This window comes from Setaria italica, chromosome I, assembly GCF_000263155.2.
Source record: "Setaria italica strain Yugu1 chromosome I, Setaria_italica_v2.0, whole genome shotgun sequence".
Classification (NCBI taxonomy): Eukaryota; Viridiplantae; Streptophyta; class Magnoliopsida; order Poales; family Poaceae; genus Setaria; species Setaria italica.
In genome coordinates this window covers 1,348,275-1,367,240 of record NC_028450.1, presented here as the reverse complement: position 1 = coordinate 1,367,240, position 18,966 = coordinate 1,348,275, and the positions used below count along the sequence as shown (strand labels likewise).

Here is an 18,966-nt window from a genome sequence, read left to right as displayed (position 1 = left end):
AGTACTAACCTTTTGGATCGACTTGGCTTATGATAGTTACTAGCAGGCTAGAGCGTGGCATGTGTTGGACACAGGGCAGCTCGCGGCACAAGCCTCGTGCATGTCCTCTGAACTACGCATGGGTTGTGTTCGGTTGTTTGGGGCCTCCAACGTGGACGAGCCCATGCATGTCCTTAAATGGCAATGGATATGAGTGGGAAACAGCAAGCGTCGTGGTGGCCTTGAGGTGAGACAGTGTATAGGCGGAGATGTCGTCTTCTTCGTGCTAAAGGCTGGACTTTCATCGAGCTCTTTATGTGCATCATGCATTGGATTTTTTTTATATTTCTTTGATCCTGCAGAACTTGTTGATTTTCTTCTCGTTCTTCTTCCTCGATCCCTAAAGGAGCTTGTTTGTTTTGAAGTATGCTGAAAATAAATATAGGGGAAATCATATAAATGGTGCATATGTGATTATGTTGAAATTATATAAAGTAGGACCCAAGTAGATAATATTGGAGATTATTTTTTCGATATGTCGTATATTTTTGGAGACTAGATGAGAAAATCAGCTCGCGGCACAAGCCTCGAGCAGCAGCCAGGCGGCCCAGCAGGCCCACGAGCTGGGAGCGCTTGCCTCGCGCACAGGAAGCCGCCGCAGCTGGTCTTTTTGCGCGTCAAGAGTTCCTCGGAGGCAGAAGTGTTCAGGTTGGTTTCGGTTTTGCACGGCAAGTGCTGGTTCTGTACGGTTTCAAAACTAAGGTGGCAGAACTCATGAAGGATTTGTTCCAAACTTTAATATTAGGTAGAGATAGAGATTAATGAAGAACTTGAGGCCCTTTTGTTATCAAATATATATACTTTTCATGGCATTAATATCAGTAAACTGGTTCATTGAACTCATGACAACGGCTAATTCATGCTAAATAGGCTTGCTACGTACACAAGTTATGATAAAAGAGATTCTCATTTGTTTTTCCAAAACTTGTAGGGACTAATGTTTTTTCCCATGATCACCTACTTGGCTGCTGTATAAATTTGTTCATCCACTATTTAATGGAGAGACACAAGTTTCCTCATGGTTCATGCTCTTTAATTAACAATAATAGGGTCCGTTGGCGCTCATTATTGCCACGTTTTTAGTGCTATTTAACTAGTGTTTTTGGACTAAATCTTATACTAACCCGCCACTTGGCACCTGAAATAACTCCATATTCGTATATATGTTATATTTTGCACTACATTGCAAAATGGCAAGAAATACGACATAAAGTGGCGCTTTTGTACGGGTTTGATTTGGACCTGGACTTTGGACAACACAAGGAGTCTACACGAGAAAGATGAGGACCGGAGGAGCCTAAAAGAGGGTAGGCCAATCGGTCTAGGACCCATAGGCCTATCGGGCTGGCCCAATTCATCCTCCTAATGCATCCACATTCGACGAACCATCATTCCGGATGACTTAGAGGTGAAGTATGTGGTGATTTGACATGTCAATCTCGTGGTCAAGCTGAAAGATCCTCAAGATTGGAAAGTCAGAAGGGTCGCGGAAGCAGCAGATCTTACACAAGGCATATCTCCCTCATCCGAACTCCGATTGGAGCAAATTTGGTATCTAAACTGCATAGCTCAAAATGATCTACAACTTTCGCATATAAAGTTTTGGCATTTGAGGTCAGCAAGGTGGTGAAATCTCCTAGGTCCTGGGCCGATGAGCCTGGCCCATTTTTGACTCCGATCGACGTGCCCTTCGCCCCCAAATATGCCCATTCTCCATCGACATGCGCATCCATCCACCAGAAGTTGGTGAAACCTAGGGCATTCACCAAAGGGAGCTTATGGCCGCTGCAAGTCTTCAAAGTTATCTAGGAAATGACTTAGGCCAAACCCTAGCCGCCATGACCTCCCTACGCAGGCAGTTGTACTATGGTGGAGTTCAGGAGCTGGTATGTACTCGGAGGTTATGATCTAATACATCTATTATGTGAGCAATGCTATTTATGTCATCTGATCTGTTAGCGACTCAATGCCTCCTTTTATACTTTTCATCTATCGTGAATATGCTTGTTCCTTAGTCTAATTCTAAATTAAACTACATAGCATGCCTTATGTAATCATGGAGATTAGATCTGATATGTTGACATTTTCATGATGCTTAGACACGTTCACTTGTGGTTGTGCCCTTAAACTGCATGTGCTGATAGAGGGATCGTGACAGTGTCTGCTTTCGTGTAAGATGGGAGTTTTCGAGAGGTTAACCGGAGGTAGTAGTTTAGAGATTATTTTGGATAAGATGCATGATATGCTTGCTTATTGGCTAGATTTGTAACTAGAAGGCGATAGGCTCTTGTTACCCTTGGTGGTGTTATCTTATATGTATTTGTGGATATGATCAACCTGTGTTCTTATCATTCATCTTTACATCAGGTTTATCCCTCATATGCAATCAACGTTTCATGTAAGGATTGATCCGTTAGACTAGATAGAAACCTTAGCTAGTTTGTTGCCGATCCATGAATTGATAAATCTTAGATGGAACATGCTAATAGAAAAGGTACGATGATCCGTACACTTACGGTTCACAAACGGACGCGCTAACTGTAGTCACCAAGCCACGCGGGCAATGTTGGATTAGGGGGCTTGCCTGCGAACCACCTCTCCCCTCGCCCCACTAGTTTTGGACAGTATAAATGAAGAATGGATCTCAAGGTAGAAGACGATCTTATCTTCGCATGTTGGACCAGCTTGGCTGGAAAGAGTAGCGGGCTCACCAACTGTACAAAGCCTGCTTACAATTATGACTCAACACGTTGAAGCCCATTAGCCGGAACCAAAACCCATTAGCCCATTATGAGCTGACCTGCTCATTGAACTCCAGCTTAGTTCCAAAACGCATAGGTAGAAAACTGTACATATGCATCCATATACCATTCTGTTTTGCAAAGGTTGTTATAGTTTCCTACCCAGAAAACTATATATGTTTGTTGAGAAATACCATCTATCTGTTAACATATTTTTAGAAAAAATCAATCAAATTTTTTCTATGTTCCAAATGATGTCCTCTGATGTTATTATGTGATGTTTTAAAATATTTCATGATTTTTAGGAAAGGAACATATTTTTAGAAAAATCAATCAAAATTTTTCTATATTCCAAATGATATCATCTGACGTTACAAACATTATTATGTGTTCCAAAATATTTCATGATTTTTAGGAAAGGAATAATAAAAAATTCTGCCGTTGTATAGGCTATTTTACGATATTTCAAAGGTAGTACCTACAACATTGCAGAACAACCTCATAATACTACAAAAATTTTCTAATTTTACCTCTAAAAGTCTAATTTTACCTCTCTGTCGACAGTTGGACATTGAGAATAAAATAAAAATTATACTGGTTTCCTGCCTTATCCTAAAGCGTACGTTCAGGAAACTGTACATAAATAGACATTCCATGTTTTTTGAGAATAAAATAAAATTTATACTGGCTTCCTGCCTTATCCTAAAACGCATGTGCAGGAAACTGTGTACGCATCTATACTTTTATTTTAAAAGAAAGAAATAAAACTTATTATGCTTTCCTACCTGGCTCCAAAGCACATAGGCAGAAAACGGAGACGGCATCCAAACATGTACAAATACATAGGACTATACGAGTACATAAGAGCACATAGCAGGTTGACACGATCACAGCGTCGTGCATGCACAGGATCACACTGTGACATGGCAACCGACCGGAGTTTGCCTTATTCTTTTTCAAATATAATTGGCCGCTCTCTGGCAGCTCTCCTTGTTTAAAAGGAGATGGCGACGCACGTACACCGGCAACGTTATTCTACTATACGCAGCTGGACGTGTCGCGGAAGGCGGAACCAGTACACGGCGAACCCAAACTTTGCCGGCAAAGCCTAGAAGCAGAGCAACGATCGCATCATCAAGCGGTCTTGCGCTTCTCCTCCTTCCTTGCCTCGGTGACCTTTCCCTCCTCGCCACCTTCGACGGGGACGAGCTCCTCCTCGCCGGCGATGAGCCCCTTGGTGTGCTGCGCCAGCCCGACCACCATCGCGCCCACCGTTTCCAGGACGTCGCCCACTACCGTCGTGTCCTCGCCGCCGCCGCCCTGCATCACAACTGAGCCGTCAGCTACGCACACACTTCAAAAGACACGGCACCCCAACACACATGACCGGACGCCAGGCGCGCACATACCTTCGCCTTCGTCGTGACACCGCCGCCACAGCCGTCGGCCTTGCCGGTCCCCGATGCTTTGTCCTTAACCTCCCCTGCCTTGTGCTCCGCGTGTGAGGTGGCGTCCTTCGTCTTGTCCCCGGCCTCGGCAGCGGTGTCCCTCGACCTCTGCGCCACGCTGCCGGCCGCGTCCATCGCCGTGTCCTTGGCGCGCCCCGCCGTGTCGCTCGCCTTCTGCGCCATGGATCCCGTCACGTCCTTCACCATGTCCTTGGCTTGCCCAGCGGTGTCCCCCACCCTGCGCGCCATGGCGCCGGTCGTGTCCTCGTGCTGCCCGGTCATGTGGCGGGCCTTGCCCGCCGCCTCCCACGCCACGTCCTCGCGGGGCTCCTCCGCCTGGCGCTCCTTGCCCTGCTCCGCCTTCTCCCTGGCGTACTCCGCCACCTTGCGCGCGGTGTCCGCCGTCATCTCCGTCGCCTTGGCCGCCGCCTGCTGCGTGTACCCGGCCGTCGTCCTCGCGGTAGCCACCGCCGCCTCCTTCGCCTTCTCCGCCGCGGCCCTGGCGTACTCCGCCGCCGTCCCGCCGGCGCTCACCGTCACGTCCTTGCCCTTCACCGCCGCCTGCTTCGCGTACTCCGCCGCCGTCCCGGCGGCGGTCACCGACACGTCCTTGCCCTTTGCCGCGGCCTGCTTCGCGTACTCGGCCGCCGTCTCCCTGGTGCCCAGCGTCACGTCCTTGGCCTTCGCCGCCGCCTGCCTCGCGTACTCGGCGGTCGTCCCGGCCGCGCCGGCCGTGGCGTCCTTCGCCGTCGCGGCCGCCTGCTTGGTGCGGTCGGCCGCCGCCCCCGAGGCCTCCTGGGCCTTCCCCGCCGCGGCCTGCGCGCCCCGGGCGCCGGCGTCCTTGGCCTCGGCGCCCTTCGCCTTGGCGCCGGCCGCGCGCGCGGCCTTCTCCTTAACGCCCTGCCCCGCGGAGGCCTCCCCGCCGCCCCTGTCGTGCCTCTCCACCGCGGCGCTCGCGGCTTCCGCGGCCGACCTCCTGTCAGGCATCTCCTCCTGCCGCGTCAGGTGGGCGCGGGCTTGACCGCCGCCCTCCTGCTCCCTCCTTCCCTGTTGGTGCGGAGGCGCCGCGCCCGCCGGCGCGTGGCCGGCCGGCGACGCCTTGCCGCCGTGCGCGGCGGCGGGGCTCGTCCCCATTGCCTTGTTGCACCTCTCCCTGGCATCGGCGGCGGTTTCCGCCAGCCACTGCTGCGGCTCGGAGCCGTGTCCCACGCCGTGGCCGTGGCTCTCACCCTGCTGCTTCGCCGCGGGCTGCCTCGTGGTCTCCTGATACGAGACCACGGTGGCGGCGCTGGGCGCCTGATTGTTGTTGGCCTTGTTGAAGCGCTCCTCGGCGGCGCGGATGGCGTCGGCCGACCGCTGCTGCGCCTCGGAGCGGTACTTGCCGATCTCCTCCAGGTTCATCGCCTGGCCTTGTTGGCCTCCTCCTACCTCCTCCTGGGCCCGGTTGGTGGCCTGCTTCCTGGGCTGTTGCTGCGACGCCATTGCGGCGAGCGAGCTTGCCGGCGAGAGCTAAGAGCAGAGCGTGGTTGCTGTGTTGGATTGGGCGTAATAGTAGTAGTGTGACCTGATCGCTGGTAGTGGCTTGCGGTTTTGGCTTGGTGATGGGCTGTAGCGTGATCGGCGGGAGGCTTATAAATTGGCGGTGGGCGGCCGGGGTTTGACGTTGACGTTGCCGTGGCGGCGCCGGAGCGGGACGCGTGTCGGGAGGAGCTGACACGTGCGACCGGAGTGGATGGGATCGAGGAAGCTCGTGCTGCGTCATCGGCTCACCACGGCCGACGCAGCGTTTGCGGCGGCGACGGGACACGAACACGACGCGACACATGAGAGTCCGTGCGAGCCCCATCCCATCGCACGCGTGGACTCTCTTCCAGATTCGCCCGCGCGGAGATGCCGTGGGCTCAAACCGAGGCCGGCCCAGTAGTTGAGCCTGTTGGCCTGTTGGGCCGACAGGAAGACGGATCGAAACGGCCACGAAGCTCTCTCGTCGCCGGCGGCGGCCGCTCTTCTCCGCCATTCGTTCTCCTCCTCCGTATCTATCGTCGCCGCTTCCTTCAAAGTCCAAACCCTACGCCGGGCGACGGCGTCCTCCTCCCCTCACCCTTCACCACCCCCCATGCCGCCTCCGCCTCCGCCTCCGCCTCCTCTCTTACGAAGGCGCGCCGTGGCTTCCACGGCCTCGCTGTCTGCGGCTTCCAATGGCGCCGCCGCTTTAGGGGGACAACCGATCGGTGCCTGCCCACGGCGTCCTCCTCTGCGCCGAGGCCGCTGTCCGCCGTCCACGACGTCTAGCCTGCGGCGTGGATCTCCCCGCCGACGCGGTCATCCATGACCTCTCCGGTCGGGCGCCCATTACGGCCGCATCTCAAGCCGGTGGCCGTTGGCCCTTGCCGCGTCCAGTTTGATCTGCCAACCGATTGCCTGTGAGGGTTTCGCTTTATTAACGATATATGCAGTTGAGCGTTCAGGATCGATAAAGTTGTGCTACCTGGGTTGGCTCATTGATAGGATTTGTCGTGTTCACAGGTTGCGGGATTATGGACGGTGCCATGCTCTGTTTCTAGCTTTCTGCTGTGTGCCTGCCAAGCTTATTAGTTCTTCGGGCCCTGCTCAAAATTCAATGTGCTAGGTAATTTCTGATGCTTGTTGCCTTGTTGGATAGTATAGCTGTTGTGCTCTAGCATGTCCTGTATGCCTGTTACAGCAGCTTCTTTTTTGTGTCACATGCCAATATATTTCGTGTAGATGCTCTGTTTGCTTCATTGACTCCTAGATCTCTCAGTAGGGACCTTTATTTTGTTTAAACCTTGCTCATATACTAAAACAGAATATATGAAACAAACCTCTGTATAATATCTACCGGGACAATCTTTTGCAGATGCTTCAACATATCTGTAGGGAACTAACTTTTCTCTTTCAATTGACTGCCAGTAACTAATCTTTGCCATGGTACCAGATTAAGAGTCTTGAAAATTTGGAATTTTGTCTTTGTAAATTCCCAGGAATTTATTCAAAACAATTTATTCAAAACTGCCTAACTTGGTAACAATATTATAATTGTTCTATGCAACATGATCTGTAAAACAGAGGCCACAATCACTAACACAAATGACTAGCCTATGGCTTTAGGCTGGTGACGATGTGTTGTACAACAGCGTTCCTTGACACTGTCCTGCACCTTGTCTCTTTTGGATGTACCCATTGCTGCATTGATTTTTTCTATCAGGGTGTGAAGCAACATCTAGGTGCGTAGGATTGACATTTTATATATTTTCATTCAGCTTAGTTTGAACCAATCATATTGTTACTTTGTATTTTCCCTGGCTAAGTTTGCTAGATCCATATGTAATTAGTGGGATGAGATTTTCGCAGAGGAAGAAAACAAAAGGAATCAACCAACTTTTTTATCTCCCTCTGTGTGTCACATGTATGCCATTTCTCTGCATCTAAGCTGTCCTATTACAGTTCCTTATTGTGCGCAATCCTATCCCCTCCATGCCAACCCAGTTGCAGGGTGAAAGGGGCATGGCTATTAAACCATGCTTATCTACATCTCACCTTCCTAGTGCGTTCCCTACCCCGGGCTCATAAAACATGCAATAGATTAAAGGAATGGAGCAAACCAGATAAATATAATTGTATTTTTCAAAAGGTTGGACTTTTTGAGTAAATATCTCTATTCCCTTTTTGTCAAAAGAAAGTAGGTCCCACCGGGATTTGAACCCAGGTTACCAGATTCAAAGTCTGGAGTGATAACCACTACACCATGGAACCATTTTATGTGTTTTCTCCCAAGATAATATATTTATCATAACAAATCTCTTGCGCCATTTTATTTATTCTGCTAGCCATTTCCAATAAATCTCACAGAATAGGCTAATTTCTGTATTTTAACTGAAACACCTTGCTGCTTTGTTGAGTACCATTTAGGAAGTGAATTTTACTGAAGGGTTCTCTCCCATTCATCATTTTGTCCTTTTTAAATCATTCATTGCCATATCTGCAGTTAGAGTGTTGAGTTTTGGCATGAACTTGTGCTTGCATCCATTTTCACCATTATTTTATTATGCGTGCCATCTACTGTGCTTTACTACACCTGATTCTTTCCTGCTTTGAGTTTATCAATATTATGGGGTTGTTAATGACGCACGACTTTGTCAATTACTTGTACCATGTCAATGAACTGATTAAGAAATGCAATATCTTTGCATGGGTGAGACATAATTGCAATTCATTCAGAAATGCATGGTGGTGCAAACTTCTATTACATATCAGTCATATATAGTAAACTACTTTTATTGGTCACATGGAAATAGCACCATTCATTGTCGTGAGAATTATCCAACTTGCTTATCTCCTTCCTCACTCTCAAGTATGTTGTTTGTCTCCAGCCAAGCTGTCCTACTCATGTTTCATTTTGTGTGCAACTCCTGTCGCCTCCATCTTAATCCTGCCTGTAGGATGGAAGGCCACTAATCCTTGCCAATCTAGATCTTGCTGTTTCCTACTATGTCATCTATCCCAAGCGCATTAAGCATGCAATGGACGAAATAGTGGAGCAAACGATGGAAAGTTTCTGAATGGTATTAAAGTGAACCAGGAAAAGCTAATTTAATTTTTCCAAAAGTTTGGATCTTTGGAATGGCATATCACAAATTCTCTTTTTATGTTAAAAAAAGGGTAGGTCCCACCGGGATTCGAACCCAGGTTGCCAGATTCAAAGTCTGGAGTGATAACCACTACACCATGGAACCATTTGATGCGTTTTCTCCTTAGGTAATATATTTATCATAGCACGTCCCACTTGAACCATTTTTGTTTTCTTCTGCTAGCCTTTCCTAATAAATTGCAAGGAATAGTCTAATATCTGTATGTTAACTGATGCACCTTACTACTTTATTGCGCACTATTTAGGAAGTAAATTTGACTGAATGGATACTTCCTCTCCAATTCAACATGTTTCTTAAAATCATTCATTGCCATATCTGCAGTCAGACTGTTGGGTTTTGGCTCGAACTTCCGCTTGCATTCATTTTCACCTTTTTCGTGTTATGCCGGCTACTGTGTTTGCTATACCTGATTCTTTCCTGCTTTTGAGTCTATCAAGATTATGGGCTGTTAATGATGCACAAATTTATCAACTAGCTGTCCCATGCCAACGAACTGATTAAGAAATGCAATATCTTGGCTTTAGTGAGAAATATTTGCAATTCATTCAGAAAGGCATGGTGTGTCAAACTTCCATTACAGATCAGTAATATATGGAAAATTATTCTTTCCCGGTCACATGGAAATAGCACCATTCATTGTCATGAGAGTTATCCAACCTGCTTATCTACTGTCTCACTCTCAAGTATGTTGTTTGTCTCCTGCCAAGCTATCCTACTCATGTTCCATTTTGTGCGCAACTCCTGTCACCTCCCATCTTAATCCCGCCTGTAGGATGGAAGGCCACAAGTCCTTGCTGATCTATGTCTCAGCTGTTTCCTATGACGTTCTCTATCCCAAATACATTAAGCATGCAATGGACTAATTACTGGAGCAGATGATAAAAAGTTTCTGAATGGTTTTAAAGTGAACCTGGAAAAGCTAATTGGGGTTTTCAAAACGTTTGGATCTTTTGAATGACATACCACAAATTCTCTTTTTATGTAAAAAAGGGGAAGGTCCCACCGGGATTCGAACCCAGGTTGCCAGATTCAAAGTCTGGAGTGATAACCACTACACCATGGAACCATTTTATTTCTTTCTCCCTAAGTAATATATTTATCATAGCACACCCCTTAGAACCGTTTTTGTTTTCTTCTGCTAGCCTTTCCCAATAGATTGCAAGGAATAGGCTAATATCTGTATTTTAAGTGATGCACCTTGCTGCTTTATTGAGCACTGTTTAGGAAGTGAATTTGACTGAATGGATACTTCCTCTCCAATTCAACATGTTTTTCTTTAAAAAACATTCATTGCCAGATCTGCAGTCAGACTCTTGAGTTTTGGCATGAACTTTTGCTTGCATCCATTTTCACCTTTTTCGTGCTATGCCAGCTACTGGGTTTTACCATAATTCTTTCCTGTTTTTGAGTCTATCAAGACTATGGGGCTGTTAATGACACATGCCGTTGTCATTTGGTTGTACCATGACAATGAACTGATTAAGAATTGCAATATCTTGGCTTGAGGGAGACATATTTGCAATTCATTCAGAAAGGCATGGTGTGTCAAATTTTCATTACAGATCAGTAATATATATATTTTTTTGGTCATATGGAAATAGCACCATTCATTGTCATAAGAGTTACCCAACTTGCTTATCCCGTGTTTCACTCTCAAGTCACAAGTATGTTGTTTGTCTCCAGCCAAGCTGTCCTGCTCGTGTTCCATTTTGTGTGCAACTCTTGTCACCTCCATCTTAATCCCTCCTGTAGGATGGAAGGCCATGAATCCTTGCCAATCTACATCTTGCTGTTTCCTACTACATTATGTATCCCATGTATGTTAAGCATGCAATGGACTAAATACTGGAGCAAATGATGAAAAGTATCCTGGTAAAGCTAATTGAGTTTTCCCAAAAGTTTGGATCTTTTGAATGGCATGTCACAAATTCTCTTTTTATGTAAAAAGGGCAGGTCCCACCGGGATTCGAACCCAGGTTGCCAGATTCAAAGTCTGGAGTGATAACCACTACACCATGGAACCATTTTATGTTTTTTTGTTTCCCTAGGTAATATATTTATCATAGCACATCCTCCTAGAACCATTTTTGTTTTCTTCTGCTAGCCTTTCACAAAAAAAAGTAATAAGCTAATATCTGTATTTTAAGTAATGCACCTTGCTGTTTTTTGAGCACTTTTTAGGAAGTGAATTTGACTGAAGGGATAACTCTCCAATTCAACATTTTATTTTTTTTAAAATATCCAATGCCATATCTGCATTCCGAATGTTTTTTCACCTTTATTTTGGTTATGCCAGCTACTGGGTTTTATTATAGATCCTTTCCTACATTTGAGTCTATAAAGATTAGGGGGCTGTTAATGACACATGATGTTGTTAATTAGTTGTACTGTGTCAGTGGACTGATTAAGAAATGCAATATCTTGGCTTGAGGGAGACATATTTGCAATTCATTCAGAAAGGCATGGTGTGTCAAATTTCTATTACAGATCAGTAATATATACTACCTCTGTTCCAAAATCTAGGTCGTTTTGGGTTTTCTAGATACATAGGTTTTGCTATGCATCTAAATATAGGGTTATGTCTAGATACATAGCAAAATCTATGTATCTAGAAAAGCCAAAACGACCTACATTTTGAAACGGAGGGAGTAGAAAATTATCTTTTTTGTCACATGAAAATAGCACCATTCATTGTCATGAGTACCCAACTTGCTTATCTCGTGTTTCACTCTCAAGTATGTTGTTTGTCTCCAGCCAAGCTGTCCTACTCATGTTCTATTTTGTGCGCAGTTCCTGTCACCTTCATCTTAATCCCACCTGTAGGATGGAAGGCCATGAATCCTTGCCCAATCTACATCTCGCTGTTTCCTACTACATTCTCTATCCCAAGTACATTAAGCATGCAATGGACTAAATACTGGAGCAAATGATGAAAAGTATGATAATGGTTTTAAAATGAACCTGGAAAAGCTAATTGAGTTTTTTCAAAAGTTTGGATCTTTTGAATGGCACCTCACAAATTCTCTTTATGTTAAAAAGGGCAGGTCCCACCGGGATTCGAACCCAGGTTGCCAGATTCAAAGTCTGGAGTGATAACCACTACACCATGGAACCATTTTGTGTGTTTTCTCCCTAGGTAATATATTTATCATAAGACATCCCCCTAGAACCATTTTTGTTTTCTTCTGCTAGCCTTTCCCAATAAAATGGAAGCAATAAGCTAATATCTGTATTTTAACTAATGCACCTCGCTGCTTTATTGAGCACTTTTTAGTAAGTGAATTTGACTGAAGGGTTAATTCCTCTCCAATTCAACATTTATTTTTTAATATATTCAATACCATATCTGCAGTCAGACTGTTGAGTTTTGGCATGAACTTGTGCTTGCATCTGTTTTCACCTTTTTTTTGTCATGCTACTGGGATTTATTATAGATTCTTTCCTACTTTTGAGTCTGTCAACATTATGGGGCTGTTAATGACACAATTTTGTTAATTTGTTCTACTGTGTCAATGGACTGATTAAGAAATGCAATATCTTGGCTTGAGTGAGACATATTTGCAATTCATTCAGAAATGTGTGGTGTGTCGAACTTGCATTACAGCACCATTCATTGTTGTCAGAGTTACCCAACTCGCTTATCTTCTGTCTCACTCTCAGATTATGTTGTTTCTCTTCAAACGAGCTAACCTACTCATGTTCCATTTTTTGCGAACTCCTGTTGCCTCCGTCTTAATCCCGCCTGTAGGATGGAAAGTCACAAATGCTAGCCGATCTACATCTCACTGTTTCCTACTACGTTTTCTATCCCTGGTATGTTAAGCATGCAATGGACTAAATTCTGGAGCAAACGATGAAAAGTTTTTGGATGGTATTAAAGTGAACCAGGAAAAGCTAATTTGGTTTTTCCAAAAGTTTGAATCTTTTGAATGGCATGTCACAAATTCTCTTTTTATGTAAAGAGGGTAGGTCCCACCGGGATTCGAACCCAGGTTGCCAGATTCAAAGTCTGGAGTGATAACCACTACACCATGGAACCATTTTGTGTGCTTTATCCCTAGATAATATATTTATCACTGCACATCTCCATAGCACCTCTCTCTGTTTTCTTTTTTCTTTTTTTTTTGCTTTAGCTATCAGTTGCCAATAAAACCGTGTAAGGAGTACCTACTCTATATTTTAACTGATGCACTTTACTGCTTTATCGAGCAATGTTTAGGAAATGAATTTGATGGAAGGGGCAATTTCCCTCCAATTTAATGTTTTATTCTTGAAATCATTCCTTGCCATGTCTTGCATTAAGCCAGTTATGTTTTGGCATGAACGTGTTGGGCTTTGTGTTCATTTTCACCTTTTGTAGAAGATAGATCAAAACTTATGCTATATGTTAGGCTTGAGTCTTTCAAGAATATGCTACTGGTTTTTACTATGCATGATTCTTATCCCACTTTTGAGTCTTTCAAGATTACGGGACTGTTAATGATGTGCAACTTTGTCAATTAGATGGACTGATTAAGTGATACAATATCTTAGGGTTGAGTTAGTCATATTTGCAAAAGACTCCCTCCATTCAGAAATGCATGGTGTGTCAAACTTCGTTTACAATTCAGTAATATATAGAAAACTAGTTTGATTGGTGACATGAAAATAGCACCATTCAACGTCGCTTGATGGATTGTAGACAACATCCACTGTGATCATCCTGGAAACATTAGTTAATTTCCTCAGTTTTGCTAGCAGTCTGTCAGTGATCTTGATACATGCTAAGTTTTTCTCTCATCTTTGAAGGATATGGTTTGGCAAGTGGCGAAAATCATCTTGATGCTCTCTCAGGCTACTCCATCTTTTGGTGTTGGCATTGTAACGTGCGATAAGCTGAACCATGTGCCCGAGTTCGTTTTGTCATTGGACAATGAATTCAATCTGAAAACGGTTATTGAGACCCTTTTGGTGACTACTGAGTACTGACTAGAAGTGTTTAGGACAAGGAAAAGAGCGAGCTGTATCACGAGACGAGGAGCTTGATCTTCTCCCCCATTTTGAGCAGCTATATCCGAACTCTTTGAACAGGATGCTGATTTTGTATCTGGACAGTTGTTACCTCACTCTTTAGACTTTATATCCATGTGTCTAAAAGATTCTGAAAATGGTATATACCGTGCCGAACGTTCGAATTATGTTTTGGCATTGTATTTTACTGTATCACCTCCTTTTATCAACTAGAACTAGAAACTTTCCTAGATACGAGTGTTACGTATTTTGCGCCCGCTTGATGGATCGGCAATGTGCACACCAGAACACTTGTTGGGCTTGTGGATTCATGTTATCAGTGTCAAACGTCCTAAAAATTTACAAAACTGCAGTAGCATTTGAGGTAATACAATTATTTTTACACGCCAGAATGCTTTTCTTTTTGCGAATTCGTAGTACCTTATTTTCTTTATACGTAGCATATTATGGACGTGTTTGAATTAGCTTTGACAATGCTCTTAGAATATGTTATCAAATAACATTTGTATCAAAATATATGTGAAATGCCATTATTATTGATACAACTTTTATTTTGGGAAACACAATATCTAATCTCCGTCTAATTCGCGTCTGTCAAAATGGAAGAAAGGTCGGATACGGCCATGTACACGTACGTTTCCTGTCCGTGCCGTCCTCAAGTCCTCTTCCCCGCGCCGCGCCGCCTAATAAACTAGCCTCCAATCCACTCCACTCCCAAGTCCCAGGAAGCCGTCGCACTCCTGTCGTCGTCGTCGACTCGCCGTGCTCCTCCTCCGCCCCCACCGGTTTCGGGTTGGCGCGGAGTGGACGAATCCATCCACGCCTGCGATCGATTTGGACCGTTGGTAAGGAACCCTAACTCGCTCGACGGATTTCCCCCCGTCTAATTGCGTTTTTTCTGGGAGGTGTTTCAATTGCCGTGAGAGTAATCGGTCCAACCCGGTTTCCGCGCGCGCATCATTTAGCAGCGTAATTTGTTTCCGTCCATCCATGGCTGTTCGATTAGGCTTCTTCATCATCTTATTTAGGGCGCGCGAAATCGGTGGGTCTCAGCTGATGCCCTAAGGACTGGGATCCAGGGTGCGGGTCTAAATTATTTCGTGGAATATTTTCTGGGGCTCAATTTATACCGGCATGACGCGCGCTATGCCCAGCCCTGCGTCTTGTGGTTGGGTTTAGGTGAGGTTTTGGGGTTCGATAGCTTTGGAGATCCTGAACAACCGACCTAGAACCTTGCAGTGCTTCAGTCTGTTGGAGGCTCCATGATTGCTTGATTGGGACATTCTGAATCCACTGGAAGGAATCGTTGGTATGGCTTGTTGGTTTGTATACAAGCTCTTTGGTTTATCAGAAATTAGTGGTACAAAGGAAATGTAGGATATAATTTGCGCTATGATTCAACTGGACATTTTGGTCTTAGATGATCTGTGCTGCATAGGCCTGATGACTGTAGCTGTGAATTATACAGTGTGTTCATTTTTTTTTAAAAAAACACCTTTTGAACCAAATGGACATTATTGCTAGATAATTTACAGTCTACTCGGAGGCGTAAAGTCTGATAAAATCCTTGGTACTGCTAAGTTTCTTGTACATGGTTTTAGTCAAAATACGTACTGTACTTGGCATTGCTGCATGACTTCAATTGTTAGGAACTTAGGATTGTGTTTAATACTGCTTCAGAGAAACTATTCAGAGGATATATAACATTCATGGGGTTGTCGCAGCACACAATGTCATGACGAGTTTCAGTCCAATCACAAAACAATGGTGCACATACGTCACAGAGGGACTGTGCTTCTGCAAGTTATGGAATGTATTTTCTACAGGTCATGTCCTTAACAAATAAATGGTGCTAAGGGTAGCTGAATATTAGGGTTCCATAACTATATGAGGATACATGAATTATATGTGAGCAGTTACATACTTACATCTTAAATTTTTTGTCTAATTGCAGTATGCAAGGAACTTTTTTTGCTTTAAATGTTACCTGTGCTATTCATGGTCTCTTATTTCTGTCTGTGAACACTGCAGGTGTGAGCAACATCCAATCGATTTTCAGTACGGTTATGGAGGCTTTAATTTCAAGTTTAAACAAAATGGTAAGTTAATTTATATAATGTACCGTATGGTTGTATCATGTCAGCATGTAAATTTCGTACAACTGATATTATGTGGTTTGAAGGAGGTGGAAACCAGTCAGGCACCAGAACCGGTAATTCAACAGAAGCCAGGACCAAAGGTGGATCAAAATCCTGTGGAAACCGATATTAACCCAGAAAAGGAAACTGATGAGCTTTCAGGATCCAAGGTCAATGAAGAGCCAATGGAAACATGTCTGGACACAGTGGTGGAAACTGATATCATCCCAGACAAGAAAGCTGATCGGGAAGCAGGATTGGAGGTTAATCAAAAGCCTACAGAAACATGTCAGGAGACATCTGCAGAATCTGATGTCAACCCAGAAAAACGAACTTCTGATCCAGGTGTTATCTACCGCTGCAAAAAATGTCGGAGAATGCTTGCAACTCAAGAATTTGTTGTTACCCATGAAGTAGGTGCGGGTGGAAAGTGCTTCAACCGAGGCAAACGGTCTGTGGATGATGATGACAAAAAACCTGAATGTCCCTGCATCTATGTGGAGCCGATGAAGTGGATGCAAACTGGTCAGTTTCTTTTACATGATGGTTTTACCTCTTTCTTTTTAGAGCATTAGTCATAAACCTCTGATATTTCTGTATATACTATTTGCAGTGGAAGAAGGATATGTTGCGAATAAGCTCTTTTGCATGGGATGCAAAGCTCGTCTTGGACAATTCAACTGGGCCGGTATGCAGTGCTGCTGCGGAGCCTGGGTGATTCCAGCATTTCAGCTGACCAAAAGCAAGATCGACGAATGCTCAATGTAACCACGCAATCAAGCAAAGTTTTGATCCCTTAGCAGTGATGTTACAACATATATATGTAGCTAGGAAATAGTATCGGCTAGGCACTCTGGTTAAGTAGTTATCAGCTGTAAAGAATGCTGATCTCATCTAGAGCATCAGCTCTTACGTTTCACCAAGCTGCGACAGCTAAACAAACTGGGAAATGTTTGGTGGACCCTCAGTTTACGGATTGGTTTAGCTGCACTGCTAGAGTACTTTCTTGAACTTCCCCGTCTTTTGGGTATGGTATGATCAGATCTCATGAGTTATGGCTCATGATTTCATGAGTGGATCTAATTTCTTCAGATGAAAACTACGGTTCTGATCTGCTGGTAACTTGATAGAAGTTTTCTATAATGCTCCAACTTTGTAGCGAATTAGCAGCATATGCGTGTTATGCTGCTGTCAGTTTGTCGGCATAAATATATCGTCTCTGACTTGAAAGGAATGATAATATGGATGACGGATATCTTTAAAGCAAAGGCTGTTTGTTTTTTTATGCGAGGCAGTTATATGTTTGAATGAAACTGGAGCCAGTTCATTCCCATAGTCTTGCGATGCCAAAATTCACCTTCGTTTCGTTCAAAACTTGCACTACAGAAAGTAGAAATGGCTGCTATGGACTATACTGAAAAAACAATGGCTGCACGTAGAAATGATTTTGTACAGACATATTTCTAACAATAAGAAGCCAAAATGTAGATCAATAGGGAAAATAATCACTGTAACATCCACAATGCCCCCTGTTGACGCTTTCCGGGAGGGACCCATCAGGCATCAGGGATGATGCGCTTAGGGTTGCTCTGATATCAGTAGGCCACTCGGAACTTCCTCAGCCGCTGTCAAGACGAAAGAGAAAAGCAAGAAGTTAGAAAAAATTAGGGTTTGGAGATAAAAGTAAATTAAATATTTTGTTCGATTGGGTGTTAGGCTCAATCAGCCGCGACCCTTTATATTTCTAGGGTGGGAAGATCTTACCTCACAAGGAAATCGTTTTACAAATATTAATCTACATACATCAAAAGATTTCTCAAATCTTTCTCAAATCTACTCAAAGTAGGGCCTTGTTTAGTTAGGGAATTTGGGAGGTGCCAAATTACTGTTACAGCACTGTAGCACACTGTAGCGTTTCGTTTGTATTTGTGAATTATTGTCCAAATATTGACTAATTAGGCTCAAAAGATTCGTCTCGCAAAGTACAACAAAACTGTGCAATTAGTTTTTAATTTCATCTACATTTAGTACTCCATGCATGTACCGCAAGTTTGATGTGATGGGGAATCTTCTTTTTGCATAGTGTCAAAGTTGGGAGTTGGGAGTAACTAAACATGGCGTAGGTTTCTCAAATCTTTCTCAAATCTACTCAAAAGTAGGTTGGACCGATCAGACCGTCCGTACCCCGTCAGACCGATTGCAGGTTGTCAGGTCCGGACTGGTCAGACCGCCTGGGGCCTGATTGGTTGGCTGGTTTCAGCTGAGCCAGGCTCTCGGCATGCAGGCAACATGTGATTGGATGGGTACAGCAGTGTTCAAGCCTGTCCCGCACGACGCGAGATTCCCTCGTCAGCCAAGCTCCAAAGATACGGAGAATTGCTCGTTTCTTCCGGGCCAGGCTCATAGGAGCACGGGAGGTGGGCGGGATAAGGTTGTCCGCACCGGGACACTGCAAACCGTCCTCCGGTACAGCGATAGCGGAAAAAATCCCGCACCGCGGTACTGCGAGGCTTCCTCTCCCAAGCGGACGGCCACCCCGTCCGCTACTCCTAGTGGAAGCCCAAGACGCCCGCTACGCGCCTCCCGAGGCTGCTGCCCCAACGACTTCCCCCTTGCGCCTCCGCTCGGAACTCCGCCGTCGGACCGCCGCCGCGCGAGGCCCAGCTGCTTGAGCTCATCGATGCGGGTGTCCGCCTTTTGAGCACGTTGTTGTTGAAGCTGCCATAGAGGCCGCGCTCGCGGGTGAGGACCACGAGGGCCACTTTCTTGACGGGGCGGGTGCAGGTGAGCGGCAGGTCGATGTCCTTCGTCTGGATCTCCTGGTTCATGTTTTAGAGGACCTCCATGAGCGCCTCCGAGAAGGGGCGGGAGGAGACGACGGCCTCCTGCGCGCGCTGGACCTTGGCGGCGGCCACGAGCT

At 45.2% G+C, this 18,966-nt stretch overlaps 2 protein-coding genes, 1 long non-coding RNA gene and 6 other non-coding genes across 10 annotated transcripts; 2 read left to right on the top strand and 7 right to left on the bottom strand.

Annotated features, from left to right (window-relative positions):
* Positions 1-3,660: 3,660 nt before the first annotated feature.
* Positions 3,661-5,817, bottom strand: LOC101755053 (seed biotin-containing protein SBP65). Its single transcript, XM_004954524.3, has 2 exons — positions 4,190-5,817; positions 3,661-4,100 (listed from the first exon to the last, which is right to left on the bottom strand). Exons 1-2 carry the CDS (start codon positions 5,708-5,710, stop codon positions 3,915-3,917), a joined length of 1,707 nt encoding a protein of 568 aa, XP_004954581.1. The 5' UTR covers positions 5,711-5,817; the 3' UTR covers positions 3,661-3,914.
* Positions 5,818-6,207: 390 nt separating this feature from the next.
* LOC111255662 lies at positions 6,208-14,138 on the top strand. Its single transcript, XR_001163114.2, has 3 exons — positions 6,208-6,651; positions 6,755-6,857; positions 13,687-14,138. It is a non-coding gene; the product is annotated as an uncharacterized LOC111255662 (long non-coding RNA).
* Positions 7,931-8,002, bottom strand: TRNAQ-UUG. Its single transcript has one exon. It is a non-coding gene; the product is annotated as a tRNA-Gln (tRNA).
* On the bottom strand, positions 8,911-8,982 carry TRNAQ-UUG. Its single transcript has one exon. It is a non-coding gene; the product is annotated as a tRNA-Gln (tRNA).
* TRNAQ-UUG lies at positions 9,893-9,964 on the bottom strand. Its single transcript has one exon. It is a non-coding gene; the product is annotated as a tRNA-Gln (tRNA).
* Positions 10,850-10,921, bottom strand: TRNAQ-UUG. The gene has a single exon. It is a non-coding gene; the product is annotated as a tRNA-Gln (tRNA).
* On the bottom strand, positions 11,941-12,012 carry TRNAQ-UUG. The gene has a single exon. It is a non-coding gene; the product is annotated as a tRNA-Gln (tRNA).
* On the bottom strand, positions 12,866-12,937 carry TRNAQ-UUG. Its single transcript has one exon. It is a non-coding gene; the product is annotated as a tRNA-Gln (tRNA).
* Positions 14,139-14,520: 382 nt separating the features above from the next.
* Positions 14,521-17,145, top strand: LOC101775970 (probable inactive dual specificity protein phosphatase-like At4g18593). Of its 2 annotated transcripts, XM_004951249.3 has the most exons (5): positions 14,521-14,753; positions 15,633-15,734; positions 15,940-16,007; positions 16,091-16,571; positions 16,660-17,145. In XM_004951249.3, exons 2-5 carry the CDS (start codon positions 15,644-15,646, stop codon positions 16,812-16,814), a joined length of 795 nt encoding a protein of 264 aa, XP_004951306.1. In that variant the 5' UTR covers positions 14,521-14,753; positions 15,633-15,643; the 3' UTR covers positions 16,815-17,145. The 2 variants fall into 2 exon arrangements, with proteins under 2 accessions (XP_004951306.1, XP_004951307.1); XM_004951250.3 differs by lacking the exon at positions 15,633-15,734 and having other exon boundaries at positions 14,526-14,753.
* Positions 17,146-18,966: the final 1,821 nt, after the last annotated feature.